Genomic DNA, 15125 nt, shown 5'->3' with positions numbered 1-15125 from the left:
CTGCCGAGCCGCCGGGCTGGCCGCGCCCCGACGCGCCTCCCACCTGCTCCCTCGGGAGAGGAGAGGATGGAGCCGGGGGGTGGGGGGGCTGCGGAGAGCCGCGGGGGCCGCGGAGATTCGGCCGCAGGACCGCAGTCAGGAGGTTCCTTGGCGCAGACCTCGCCGCGGGTGGGTGCGGCTCTTCCCCCCCGCGCCGCCCCGGCCCCACACAAAAGCGACGTCGCCCCTGCGGCCGCCCTCGCCCCCCGCCCCGCTGCTGCCGCCGGCGGGAGTTTTATGACTGCGGCGCCGGCCGTGGCGCAGTCCTGGCCCCGCCGCGCCCCAGCCCCGCGCCCGGCCCGGGGGGGTGCCCGCGGCCGCGGCAGGTGCCCACAGCCGCGGCGGGAAACTTTCCCCGGGCCGGGGGTGCGGCGGGAGCCGCCGCCTCGCGTGTCCCTTCCCCGGTTCCCCGCCGCTCCTGCCTTACCTTGGCGGGCTCCGCCGGTGGCTGGGGCACCACCGCGTCTTCTGCCGGCAGCGGCTCCGGAGGGGTGCGGGGGAGCTCGGCGGCGGCCCCGGCCCCGTCCTGTGTGGCGGGCGGCTCGGCGGAGCTGCCGGCGCCCATGGCGCTGCCCCGCGGCCGTGCGGAGCCGCGGGCGGGGGCTGGCGGTGGGCGGCGGCGCGGCCGGAATTGAGGGAGCCCGGCTCTCCGCAAACTCCTTTACGGAGCGAAAGGAGAAAAGGGGGGTGGGGGGGAAAGATTAAAAAAAAAAAAAAAAAAAAAGGAAAGGGAGGGGAAAAAAAAAACCCTAGCGAGAGGCAGCGCGGAAAATCACCTCCTCCCCTGGTCCCCCCGCCTGCCTGCCTCTTGCTCCATCACATGAGCAGAGCCGCGGACACGCCTTGCAGCATCAAACCGGGCTGATAAGGAGCGGCCAAGGGGGGCAGCGCTCTGCCCGCCGCCGCCGCCTCTCCCCGCCCCTCCCGGGCACCGCCGGGGCGGGGGCGCCGCCTGGCCCCCGGCCCTCAGCCCTCCGCGGCGGCACCGCGGCGCTGACTCAGCGTTTCAGCCCCCTCCTCGCCCGCCCGGGGCCGGGGCCGGGGCCAGGACGAGCCCCGGGGAGCTCCGGCGCATGGGCTGCGCCCCCCGCCTGGCTGCGCTACCCCGCGGGGCTCCTGCCTCGACACTCGGCTCCGCGGCCGCCAGCCCTCCGCGCCCGGAGCTCCCGGACCTAAGCTACGCTGGGCCCGTCTGAGGGAAGGACGTCCAGGTTTCAGCTGATCCAGAAATGTAAGATCCCATGTCTTAGGCAACTTTGGGGTGGGGGGGAATCAACCTGCCTTTTTTTTTTTATTGTCATGCAGGACAGGTTCCCTTCTATTAATACGTGGGATAACCATGCAAAGGCAAGAAAAGGGTAGTTTCTCTCCTAGCCCAGAACACACAAAGTGTCTTTACCATGCCAGAAAAGCAGGACCAACAAGGACCAACATGTACGTAGGCACGCTTCTACCTGGTAGTTTCAAAAAGCGTCAGCAGTGAAATAGCACATACATTAGAATAAACCAACCACAATGTGCCAAAGGGTAGCAAATGGATCCATTAACTGTTCTTCTCCATAAGTATAAAATCTTTTTTTCTAAACATATACGTGTATCCATCCTCTATGGAGTTCATGGTTAAAATCAGGGTTGATCTGAAGAGTTCACAGTACATACTAGAGAACCATACACAATTTCCTTTAGAACATTTAAACCACTCCTCACCCACCAAAACAGTTTCATTCAGAAAAAATCCATTCTTTTAAAAATCCATTCTACAAATGGCCCAATCTCCACATGATGGTCAGTTTTTTCCCTAAAAAAATCAAGACATATTAAGTCAATGACTGAAAAAGCCTCTGCAGCCTTTTCCCTTCATATAGCTAATATGAAACCTACTGGAATCATTGGTGTTCAGCAGAAAAAAAATGGTGTCATGGATCACACAGATAGAATCAACATCTCTCCCTTTCTGCTTAGTCTCCCTTGTTTTCAGATGAGAGAGGAGACACAGGTCTGAGCTTTCAATAATGTCTGACCAAGTCCCTGTAGTAGGTCTTCCCCATAGCCACCCAATGCTTCTTGATCATCCATTGGCCAGCACCCGCAACAGGTGAGCGAGGAGCCCCTTAGCAGCCTTTCCTGGTTGTCATCTTTTGATGCCCATGTTTCTGGTGGAGAAAGAGCTGGCACCACCTCCATGCCCCTCCAAATCTGCCTTTCTCCCTGCCTTCTGCTGCTCCTTTGCAGGTGCTGCTGGGAACTGAGGCCAGCCCTACTGCTGCAGGGCTATCTTGGGTTCCCTTTCAGCTGTGGACCCTGGGCACCGGCACAGAGGTCTCCTGGGCTTTGGAGAGGGGAGGGTCAGCCGTGGGGCTTAGTGGCATATGGAGAAACTGGGAACACATGTGCGATGGGAGAGGAGATCAGGGATTTGTCAGGGAGTTTCTCAAGAAGGGAAATGTGACATAATTCAAGGTCTTTGCCACATCATTTCTCTTTTCACTGTTCATTGACCACAAAATGCTTTCTTTGCGAGCAGCTAGAACATAGCCTCCTTCCTCCCATCTAAACTTGCTTTTTAGTCCTTTTGTTTGTGCCCAGCAGTCTTAGAGCACAGATACTGCAAACACTGCAACTGAGAGAGATGCCCCTCAACACCCATCCACCAGCCATTTTCTGAACACGAATTACTTCCTTTTGTCTGGAAGTCTTTGGCTGCATCTGTATGGTGAGATAAAATATGATGGGGTTGGCTTTCTGGTGATAAGGTCAAGCAGCACAGGATGGCTTGTGTGTACACCCGTAACTTGTCCTCATTCTGAATCATCATGTCTCTGCACACTTGTGGTGTAGACAGCAATGGGCTGGTGTCCCATCCCTTGAATGGGCACAGCTTCTGTCTCCTTTCCTCTTGCACTTATTTATTTGCTGTCGTTTTCTTTCTTGGAATACATCTAGCGTAGGAACTTTAAGAGAGATATCCTACATCTATAGTCTTGTCCACAGGATGGTCAGTTCCTATTTTGCCTTTCTTGATGCTGTGTACCCTGCCTGTACAGAGGGAATCACGATGAATGACAGGTCTGACTCCGGCATGTGTCAGCCTGTGTTTCTCTATCTTCTGTCTGTGAGCTGGAGTGGTTATTGCCCAGACCTTTGCCCTGAATGCTGCAACTGCCTCTTGCTATATGGAAGTGTTTTTCAGGCACTAAATCTGTTTCTCTTGACAGCCTTTCCAGAGAAGTGGAGTCACATATGCTTTGGATGGTCCTTTTCCAAAGTCACCAAATGTTGACGCTGAGGCGAGAATATTCCAGCTATTGACAGAAGCATGCATGTACACTTCTTGGGATGAAACCAAGGAAGCAAAAAAAATAGTAATTAAGGTTCTGCTGGCATGTTATCTAGAACTATTTCCAGAGAAACATCTTTGAGGAAACCCCTATTAAGAGATCCAAGCACAGACCTTTCAAGTGGCAGGACAATCTTTTAGCATTGCAGCTAGCACATGACTGTTTTAAACTCCCCTGAAACCCGGGTACCTTTCATAATCATATTTATAATGTAGAGTCTGTGGACAGGGCTTAATTTACTTACTTTTAAAAATTGCTCCTTTTCCAAAAGCATTTATAATTGATGTAACTGGTGCTAATGCATTTGTACAGAAGATATGAACCACGTATCTCAGACTGTGAGCTTGTGTTGGTGAAATATTTTCCTGCTGTCTTCTGCCCCATTCATGATTCTTCCCATCCACTCCTTGCAGCTTTCATTCTGTTGGTCCACGCAAGTGACCACAAGCTTTGCTGCTGCTCTGGCTGATTCCCGAGGAGCAGCGGGGTGGATGGGGAGTCAGCAGCAAGGTGAGTGTGGGAGGGCTAGTCCCCAGCATCTGCGATGGGAAACAGGGCTGCCTGCCCAGCCTGCATGCCAGGGGCTCCTCCATATCTGATCCACGCTGGCTGTTCACAGGTTTGTGTGAGATGGTGACTGGGAGCACTGGCAGCTGCCTGGAGCCCGGTTTGCACGAACGCTCTTGCTGCCTTTATCAGTGGTGGAGCCGCATTGGGATATTTTTGGCATAAAAGCTAAGTGGAGACGTATCATGTAAGTGTTCTCAAAATGGGAAGCTCTTAAGAACATACCTTAGATCTGGATAGAGTATATAGTGCTCTGACTTCAGCTCAGCTGTAGTTACTGCAGTCTTCAGCTTTTTTCCCCTCTCTTTGTCCAGCTGTGATAGGAAATTCTAGGATGCTGTTAGAAATACATGCATATGCCTAAGAAGCCAGTATGTATCAGCCTAACAAAATACTGATGAGTATGAAAGGAAGAAAATTACAAAAATAGTCATGTAAAAGTAGTTTGCTTGCAAGCAGCATTGATAATGTCACAGGAAGAAACATCGAAAAAGGAATATATTTTGCAAATTTAGCTGGGAGAAGACCTTTACTTCTTAGGAGCTCACATACCCCAGAAAAATTGCACTGAAACAAAATAAACAGAACCTCTACATCTAGTATGTTTACATCACAGAATTGATGTGTATCAGAAAAGACCTATTCATGAATAAAGACACACATCTGTGCAATTTAAAAATAATGTTAGTAGCAGAAACTGACTTCCAGTCTTGAATTTGATGATTATTTACGTAAAGGCCATACATTAGTATAGCAAGTGTGTCATCCAGCACGTAGCTGCACGTTACTGCATCACCCAGAGACCACTGCCAGACATCTCAAAGCCGTTTCAGGACAGACAGACCCAGCCTGCAGTTTCTCTACTACCAGCCTCTCTCTACTACCTCTCTACTACTCCCTCTACTACCCAGCCCTGTAGTTTCACAGAGAAACCAGTTTCTCTATGGTTTCTCTCCTCACCAGTTCTTCACTTACCCTGTTCTTCCTAGAAGATGTTTGGCAAATATGTTAAGCTTCAGTAGTCTAACTGTTATCACCTTCCCCCAGGCAGTCCTTCACAGGGCCATGGGACAAGGCAAGAGACTGCAAAGGTCCATCCCATTGGCAGTTTGGCTGAAGAGATGCACAGCATGGTCTGGTCACTGCCCAAATGATGCTATCTCAAACCTGTAAGGGCTCTGGACACCAAAACATTACCTCCTGGAAACACCTATATTTTGATATGGACAGATCAAACTTAAGAGTAAAAATGGCTGGAAGTTTTTTCTTAAGTGGGGGGAAAAAATCATTTGGCTTTATAAGGAAGAAAAAAAAAGTATGCCATATGAGTTTTCAGAGAAGGAATAAGCTCAAAGGACTATGTTTCATCATTCCCCTCTAATACCAAGTGGTTGACTTTCTTGTTAAGGAGGCAAAAGCTATACCCAGGCTGTAGTTTAGTTTCATGTTATTAGTTTGGTAGTCATGCAGTGTAACAGGAGAATAAATAATGTGGTGTGCAGCTGCAAGGGAACACTAGCTCACAGGCAAGCTTAGTTACAATGGCAAAGATGGAAGAATGTGACCTTCGATGCAGTGCTTTATCTGCTGCACAGATAAATGCATCTCACCCAAAAAGCCTTTCAGTCAGTGCTCTGAGGAAATTCCTCATCAAGGAAGGAATGCCCAGAGGAGAGAGATAAAGAGGCACAGAAGGTCCCCCTAATGCCATTACCCCATTGTCCCAGCTGCAGGTGAGTGAGGCTCTTTTGTCTTCAGGAGGAAACCCCTGTGGCTTGGGACTGAGAGCACTGACTGTTTAGAAATGCCTTGGCACTACTGATGTTATCAAGAATGGCAGGGTTCAGAGGCAGCAGGTGCTAAAACACCACTTGGAAAATTAAATTGAAATCTAGAGTGAACTCAGAGAATAATTTAGATTGGGGGGACCCTCCAGAGGTCATCTAGTCCAATCTCTCACTCAAAGCAGGGTGAGCTTCAGCCTTAGATGAGGCTGCTTAGGGCTTTGTTCAAGGGAGTTCTTGTCCTTCCTCCACTATTGCCAATGCCTGCCCCCTATGTGCATATAGGCAGGTGAAGAAAACACCTTCCCTCTGTTGCCATCAGCAATATGCTTCCAGTCTCTGCTGCTGAGTGATCCCCATCCTTCACATGCCCACCCTGTGCATTCCCATCTCCTCTCCCAAAGTCTTGGTGCCACAGGCAGGCTGTACTTCCCTGAAGGTACCCCAACAGGCACCCAGCTCTGCCTGCCTGGACAGATACATCCCTTCTCAGGAGCCCTGTCCCAGAAATGAGAATCAGGATATGAAGCTGCTCTGTGCACCCTTCCTACCCTCCAGACTACCTGCCCCCTGGCAGTTTCTGTCATGTTTTGTGTCTCCTGGCTGAGCAGTGTGGAAACTGCATAAGCCATGAAATCCTTCTTCCTCTGATGTGTAGAGGCCCAACCTGAGCAGAGTCAATCAACCAGGAAAGCTTTATAGCTGCAGGTACAAAATGGCAAAATGTTTTCTGGATCACAACATTGGCAAACAGAGCAGGAAAACAAATTTAAAAGGAAGCACAGACACCACCAAGATTGTGTCTTAATACTGTCATATTCTTCCTCTGGCCTGAGCAAGTACCATCCTGGTCTGCTAGTGCTTACCCAGAATAGTATCCCTACCCTGTTACTGCCTGACCTGTTTCTTTGCGGCATTCCTCTGGCTCTCCATCAGGCATGATTTACTTGTCTTTGGCTTCCTCATCTAACCCCACCATATTTATAATTTGTCTTTCAGTATTGATAACGGTCAAAGCTATCCCCCTCCTTCATTTGCTTTTGAGATGTTCTAACAGGAGCCTCTGTGCTTTGCCCTATGCTGCTTCTGATGCCTAGAGGCAACGTCCTTCAGAACCTTCATTAAATCATGCCTTTGACATGTTGTCTACAGAAGATGGGACAGCAGATAGGTAGCAGTGTGGCTGACCAATGATTACTGATTACTCAGCAACATTATTTCCTTACTTCCCTGTATCCCTCCGTTGGCCCACCCCTATGTGTTGCAGACACATCAGGCTTCGCCTCTGAGAGCCAGCCCTTTGCCCTGACCCCCGCGCCTGCACGGTGTCTTGTCAGCCCCAGGCTGGCGAGGGGTGTCCAGGCACAGAGCAGTCGGGTGTCCCTGTCAGCGGACGGGTTTCACTGGAGAGCACCTTGTGCCCAGGGGGGGCAGAGCCATCCGGTGGTCCCTGGGTGGGCAATGCCTCCTCCCTTTCCTGGACTGGTGCACACGGCCACTGAATTGGGGGAAGCCGCGAGATCCGATGTTTCCGCTGCTTTGTAGTGGGATTGTAAATTTTCCGATGCAAGGAAAACACTTTTGTTCTGGCTGATATAATGCTCAATATGGAGAGGGGGGGTCTGCTGTGACTCCACATGCCTATTTCTGCAGTAATACAAATAGTAAATGGGCCTTAGTCATTCATAATTTATAATTTCTGTTGTGAGCGATCCATAGAAATTTTAGTCTTAACTGACAAAGTACAAAGCAACACCCAAACTTTTAAGCAGAAGTTTTTAACCTTCTGTCAGTGTGGTCAAAAATAAGCTCACTTCCAGAAAAATAACCAGGAAAGATAGCCAGAAAGATAACCATCGTCTTTCAGACTTCTAAATAATTCCTGAGCTGGGACTCGAGCTCAAAGCATTTTTAGCCCCTTTGTTGCAAAGGCACATAAAAAAAGATTACTGATGCGGGAAGGATGCAAGAAGTGGAGCAAGCATAGATAATTTCTATAGTCCTGGTTTTGTCTTAGTCATTTTAGAAGAGGGCACTAACACACCTGACAGGTGGAAATCTTCAGAAGCAGTGAGAACAAGTGAGAACCATCTACAACCTCTGTGTGGGTCTGTGTATTCGTCTTGGAAAACAGAAAGTAGAGAGCCTCTGGGGTAGAGACAGGAGTCTCTCAGTAAGGCATCACATACAGACATAAAATTTAGATCAACTTTTCCAATTTTTACATACAAAAAGGTAAGATGCTTTTCTTGATGGGTCTCCACCTTTATGAATTTATAATAATAGCATGCAGTTAGCCCAGCCAGTAAATGCTCTCTGCACCTCCATTGTAACAGAAGGGACAATAACCCAGCTGGTGTAATTTCTAGGGCTGATCAGGCTGCCACTGCACTTGAAGTGATCCTTGATAAGATTTCAAGTGAAAGAAGGATAGACAGAAAGAAAGAAGGCAAGGAAGCCTCCCCCACTTCAAATTCTTCAGGCTGACCTGTCAGCTTCTATGTTACTACATTTGGACTTGAATTTCTTGCCAAGGTCAGAGCAGATTAGAAGCCGTTTTCATATCTGACAGAAATACTACTCCCCGGTGAACAGGGGGGTGTAGCTCCAGCATCTTTAAGTGGAAAGAAAAGTTTGGTCTTCTCCAGTCATCAGTGGGGAGTGCACAGGGGCCTCCCAGTATTAACTCCGGTCAGCACCAGCAGGTCATCTTCTCTCTGTAATCCCACATCCTCCCCCTCTCTGCTTAAATCTGAGCAGCAGACTCGAAAAGCACAACTGAAAATACCAGAAAAACAGCACAATTTGAAAGATCATATGATCATCTCATGATCACCAGTATTCATTTGTTTTTATGCTCTTTGTGGGAAATATATACTACTTTCTTTTCTAAATCACCCTTAAAACACAACAGCAGAATTATGTGCAGCCAAGCAAGAGCTTGATTTCAGGAATGACCCCAGGACTCACATTTCCTCTTGCCTGAAGCTCAATTCACATTTGTAGGGAACTTGCTCAGTGGGAGACATGTTTTTCTTAAATGTTCAACAGCTGCATGGAAGCTAGGCAGCGGGAGGAACAGAGGGGCAGGCGAAGGATAAAAAAAATTAATAATACTGTATTACCCCCTGGTCTTTTAAAATTTCAGTTCCCTCAAATAAAAAGTAGCAAAGTCTGAAGTCTTGATGTGATGAGACCAAGGCACACTGGATGAGCGGCTTGCCAGAGGTCACAAAGGAGCCTGAACAAAGCACAACATCCATTGTCCAGCCATGTTTACAAAAATGTCTAGCTCCACCAGAATTTGTAATTGGATGCCAGAATACTAGAGGTTTTTTCAGTACTGAACTTAAGAACATAGTGTTGAGGAAACATGATTTGAAAACAAAAGGGAGACAATTTTATGAAGTCTTTACTTTAGAGCAGGCTGGCAAAGTAAGAGGATTGGCTGAGGAAGATGTCTGGGGAGGATGTACAGTACCAGAAAGGAAGGAGACTGTACTAGTCAGCAGGTGACCACAAATCACTGAAGATGAGCATTGACCAGAGTTTTCCATTTGGCCACTTGACTTCACATATGTCACTTTACACATCACAGACTGGAGTTGCACCCCTTTTTTCTCTGCCTCAGTGACGGTCTACAGCAGCAAGAGCAGCTACTCAGAATAATTTTGAAGAATTGTTTCCCTAGTTTACCTTCCCTTTGTGGAATGCCTCACTCATCTGAAGATCAATCTTTGTGCATCTCACAAACAGGGAAGGAAGGGGAAATTAAGAAGGAGAAGCTAAAGAGAAAGCAAGGAGGAAAGAGGAAAAAAAAGTCAGGAGTGAAAGAAATCAGAAGAGATACAAGGATGATGGTTGTGGACTCCAGACAGATGAAGCAAAGGGCAGGTAGGAGGAGGCAATGAAAATCAGTGGGAGCCCAGAAGGAGCAAGGAGGATAAAGGAATGAGAGGAAAGGAAGCAGCCTTTTTCAAAAATATGGTGCTTGGTTTGAAAAATGAATGCAAAATAGTCCCCAGAGTTTTAACTTAAACTGATGTCGTATCAGTGGGCACTTTCTGGACAAAATCAGGAGTTGTTGCTTCATCAGTGTGCTCATAGCCCTTTGCCAGGTTGATGGGCTGACACCTCATTAAGCTCCTGCCCTTGTGTGGTGGTGGGGAGAGATGAAGATAATGCTGACAGAAATTAGTCCCTCTTTATCTGGCCTGACTCTGGCTGCAAGACTAAACAAGCTGAAAATACTCTTTAAAGGTGATAGGTCTTCAAAAAACGCAATCAACAACTTCAAGATGTCCTTCCAGGAACCAGCAAGACAATTTGGAGGGTTTATCCTAGAAGGAGTCAAAGTCTCTCAAAACACATAGAGTCAGACTCAAAAGCAGGCTTGTGTCTGTCAGGCCAGGGAGAGGAGCATCAGCTGTGTTCCTCTGTCCACGCAGGGGAGTGGGTGCTGACAAAAGCCCAGATGGGAAGGCAGAAGGGGGGTTTGGCCTTTGAGTGGTTCATAACTAACTTCCATCTGATACTGCAGAGGCAATTAGTTGGGGACCAGAGATGTCTCAGAGAAATACTTCCTTAGAGGTGTGCTGCATGCTCCAGGCACGGCAGCATCCCTCTGAGGAAAGCCAGATTTTGTACCAGCATGGATACTACCCTGTAGCTCATTTCTTGTTGAATTAGGAGTTGTAAATCACTGCTGCAATTGTCAGTACATGTTTGAGTCTCATCCTGTAATGGTGGCATAAAAAAAATAAATCTTTCCAGTGCAATATGAACCCTCTGGAAAAGCCTAAAAGCAGCCCTTTTGTATAATTCTTCTCCTGATTTTTAGACCTGTCCTCAGATAAAAGTGGCATCATGCAGAAGCTCAGTAAATTGCTTTGGCCACTCTATCTGACAACCTGCAAACAGCTGCATTAAGAGCAGGAGCAGTTAGCATGGGCACAACATGATAACAAAACTTCAGTGGACTTTACCGAAGTTTACTCTCAAAAGCAGTCAGTACTGATCTGAATCTGCTCCCAGAAAAGCTGACTGTGGGACAGGAGCATTCCCAGAGGACTCTCAGCTACATTAGAGACATGGTCTGTGCCTGGCAGGCATTTCTTAGCACCAGCTCTTCACAAATGGGTGCACACGTGGCATGCAACCCCCCCCAGTGGGGCAGTGGGTCTCCCCATGCCTATTCCCTGTGTGGGCAGAGCTATCTGTGCCTCCCGGAAAGGTCCCCTCTCCACCGCCACCAGCACGATTCCTAGCTGGAGGCTGGACTCTTAATGCCTGCTTTATTTGTCAGTGATCTCTTCTCAGTGCTAAAGTTACTCAACCTATATTGAAATAAGTTATTTAGTTTTGAGAGAGAGACGAGCTGCTTTTTAAAAGCATGTTACACTTTTCAAATCTGAAGTGCTGGGCACACCTGGAAGTCAGAGATGGTAAGTTATGCTTTGTGTGGGTTTTTTCCTTCTATACATCTTTAGAATGTGAAGCTGGGCCCCCACACCACGTCGCAGGGGCTGAGCCCTGCAAATGATGCCTATGAACCTGTGTGTGACTGTGTGGCACCTGTGGAGCTATAGACAGGCATCAACCGGTGTGACGAAAATTACAGATTAAAGCCAACCCCTGCATCAGCTTGTGGCTCTGAGGTCAGGAGTGATGAGAGCAGAGGCACTGTCTTATTGGATCAGACTAAAGTCCGTTCAGGTCTGCGGTGTGGCATTGATACTGTTCAATACCAGATTATTACAGGGGAAAAGATCTCTTGATGAATGATTATGAAATTGCTTTCTATTTCATAGGTTATGGTTTTGCTAAGCTCTCTTATGTAGTGCCTGGTAGATTTCTTGATGAATAAAGCATTGCTTGTATTTTTTATCTCCCTTAGTGTGTATTTTAAATCTGATTTCCAGAAACAATAAATATGTTTGGAAACTACCTTAGATCGTGTTTTTGTGGTGTTAGGAAATAAACCTGACTGTGGAAAAAGTGATAACATTTTCTAGGGTTTTAGCCACCATCTATCTAGTGCTATGGTTTTGTCATTTTAATCTCTATTTTAATCACTAAATCTGATTAAACTACTTTGCATGTTATTTCAGTTTCAAGTCCATTTATTATTGCCCCAAAGCACTACCTGCCATACCCCAAAAGTAATGTCAAACAGGGCTGTAAGCTAGATGATTAGTAATATTTCTTCTGTCTGAACATCCATACTGCAATATCAAACAAATAGTCAGATTACTGGTCTGTCCCGAGGTGTTTTCCCCATGATTATCTGATCCCTTTGAATCAAATGGGATGTGTGTGTCAGTCCCAAAGGCCGTGTAAAGCTGCCTAGAGACTTGTTTCTGCAGATTCCCCAAAAGGCACAGGCAAGAGGTCTGTTCCCCTCTGAAGGTCAGAAATGCTGCAGGAGTTAATTGCCTTTATATAGCTGCTGTGAGCTTCCCATCCATCAGCAATAAGAATATTTTTTCCAGGAATGGATGGTGGTGCAGAGGCAGAAATTCCCTACAAGTAAGGCAGTGCTGGCAAAAGGATTCCCTTCTCTCATGCTCCCATTCTCCAGCACAGCAGTACGTACAGCATCAGTGGCACTTTCAATATTAGAGCATTCTCATATGAATGTGTTAATTCTCTCGCATTCTCCTTGGAAGCATAATTTTTTAGTTTTTGGAATTTTTGTGGAGGTGGAGAAGTAGTGCCCCTAGCTTTTATAAGAACTGATTTTTTTATTATATGAAAGAAGTTTAATTATTTAATAACTTTGTAGATGTGGGATAATATTGCATGAAAGAGTAAATGGAAACTACCAGCTGAGAGATGCATACGATGGTTAACTATGCATATAGTGTTGGTTAATGAGGAGGTTAGTTAACTATGGTGCCCTGTGTGAACCATGACCCTGCTTAAGCCATGGAATCATAGGAGTGGAAAAAAATTATATAAAATCATCGACTTTGCCTCTCTGGCCCAAGGGAGGATCAGCTGTAACTGAGCTATTCTTGACTGCTGCTCATCCGTCTGGTTCTCAAAGGCCGCCAGAGATGGAAACATTTCAGCTTCCTAAAATAATTTCTTCACACACCGCAGTGGGACCCGATGTCTGCACAGCACCCCATCCACTTCTGCGGGAGGGCAGGGGTCTTAGCCAGAGCCTGTGGAGAGCTCCAGAAAAAGGGAGAAAAAAGGTTTTCTGCTCCCAGGTTGTGCTTCAAAGCAGTACCACCACTCTTGTTTATAACTTCCACTCTCCCTCTTCCCCGATCTCTTCTACCTGTCCCCCACAGTATGATTTGTTGCTCCCTCTCAGCTTGATGTCATGACTGTGATGTGAACTGGATCCCTGAGGCCATCTGCATAAGGTTAAAACATGCAATTCCCCTGGCCAGTGGCAAATAGGGATTGTGGACTGGAGCAGGGGAGGGGAATGGTGTCTAGAGAAGAAGGGTCAGAGTGGTTTCACTGGGTTTGCTGCCAGGGAAAATGGCCATCAAAGAGGACTGTAACTCACATTTCTCACCAGGTAACAGGTAACAGCAGCTGGTCTTAATTGGGATATTCTAGAGGTATTGTTACTCTTCATTCAGTCTTCCTAAAAGCACTCTACACTTATGCTTCATGGACTCATTTCTCGTGCACATGTATAAAGACCAGTCTGAGCCTCAGCCTGAATTTCAGATCCTTTGTACAAAAGATCTGAAATCATGTCTGTGTCATGAAGCAACCTATTATTAAATACACCTTAAATTAACATTGATCTTAGCAACTCAAAATGATTGAGGTATTTTTGAGTACCTGAATTTGCTATTTTTTCCCTTTCTGTTGAACTTTGCATAACCTTACAAAAAGCAGAACTAACTTACACAGTTTTAGGAAAGAGAGAAAGAGTACTGCCCTCAAGCCCTGCCTGTGATGCTTGCTGGTGATGTTTAGTTCTGCAGCAGCGTTTAGCAGCAGAGATCTGATTCTCAGCATTGGTGTTTACAGTGGAAGAGTTTCCAGATCCATAAATACAGAGATTAACAAGCACAGCTATGCTCATAATGTTTCTTTGTGAATCACAGATGATTTTCTTATCCAAACTGAGGGAACATTGTGTTGCTAATGCGGTATCTCAAATTGTGAAGTAAAACTTATTTTCTCTTTGCTGGTTTTACTTTCAATGCCATCATGTTCCAGGTCCCAACATTGTTCTACAATGTCTCTATTGCTAGTTTTCCAGGTACCCTGGATCAGAGACATTTGTCTATCTCTGACCAGAAACAAAAGGGTTTAGTTGGAGATTTTCAAAGCAATAAAGCTTCTTTTATTTTTATTTTTAATACCACAGAACTTCCTGTTTGAAAGGAAATATTCCAAGAACCTTAATTGTTAGGCATGTCCCTGCTCTTCTGAATAAGAACTGCAGTATAGCTAGAGGAGTTGCTCAGGTGAGGGAAGCTAATGGATGGTTTAACATAAGTGTTTATTTTTATATTCCTTAATTCTTCAGCCACTAGGTTGTACGAGATGGAAGGCAGGGTGGATTCAGCAAATGTTTACTCAGTTTGTGCCAGTTTTCCAGCATGTCTAGACTCAATAGGAGTCTCCATGGCTCTGCACTTGAGCGCATGAAACAGATTAATAATTTAGTTGTTGGTTATTGAAACCCGATGCAAGATGAAAGTAAAATGGTGAAAAAACAAACAGTTAAATACCCTGTTTTTCACGCGTCATCCTTAGTTACAGTGTGATGTCCCAGTGTAATGTCCCGTGGTATGTGTCCAGGGAGGAAATACTTTTAAGCATTCCATTAGATAAAAATATGCAGCCGAGAAGAATTCTAGCAAAAGATAATGCTTTGCTACAAATATGTAATATGAGTAAAAGGCATTGTTCAGGAGGGTCTCTGCAAAAGCAACCTTAATTCTCTTAAATTGTTGAGTTCTTGATATTTATTCTTCCTAGTCATTACAAACATCATCAAACTTTTTTTTTAAAGTATTTCCAATGATGGATCTCTGGAGACAGTAGAGACATGAGATAACGTGGGGTTACTACAGATGCAGTTAGTCTTCAGTGCAAGGATTTGATTAGTGCCTGTAAGAGCTCTGATTTTATAATGCCGCCAGTTTTTCAGAGGAAAAACTTTTCATAAGCTCTGATCCAATTGTTACAGAAGCTAAAGTAAAAAATTAAATTCTGAATGCACAGAATAAATATTGTTCTACATAATTTTTCTTGAGTGACCATTATTTTCTGAAGGCTTTCTTTATAATTTTACTGTTTTGTGTAATTAAACATGGTAAGAGAGTGCCACATAAAATTTAGTGTCAATATGACTTTTTTAATAATTGAAGGTGTATTTTTCTTTTTTTTTTTTAATTTAATTCTATTTGTTTAG

General features: G+C 46.0%; 1 protein-coding gene across 3 annotated transcripts in view; it reads right to left on the bottom strand.

The window, feature by feature from the left end:
* AKAP12 (A-kinase anchoring protein 12) overlaps positions 1-678 on the bottom strand; it is a 30902-nt gene extending 30224 nt beyond the window's left edge. Inside the window, exon 1 of one of the 3 annotated variants that reach the window (XM_064649136.1) lies at positions 467-678. In XM_064649136.1, the coding sequence (XP_064505206.1) occupies positions 467-604 (138 nt within the window). In that variant the 5' untranslated portion in view covers positions 605-678. The remainder of the gene's footprint in view (positions 1-466) is intronic. The other 2 variants (XM_064649132.1, XM_064649135.1) reach the window with 2 other exon arrangements.
* Between the last annotated feature and the right edge of the window lie 14447 nt (positions 679-15125).

Source organism: Pseudopipra pipra, chromosome 3 (genome assembly GCF_036250125.1).
Source record: "Pseudopipra pipra isolate bDixPip1 chromosome 3, bDixPip1.hap1, whole genome shotgun sequence".
Taxonomy (NCBI): domain Eukaryota; kingdom Metazoa; phylum Chordata; class Aves; order Passeriformes; family Pipridae; genus Pseudopipra; species Pseudopipra pipra.
Note: the sequence above shows the minus strand (reverse complement) of the source record. Positions and strands in the feature narration are given on the sequence as shown.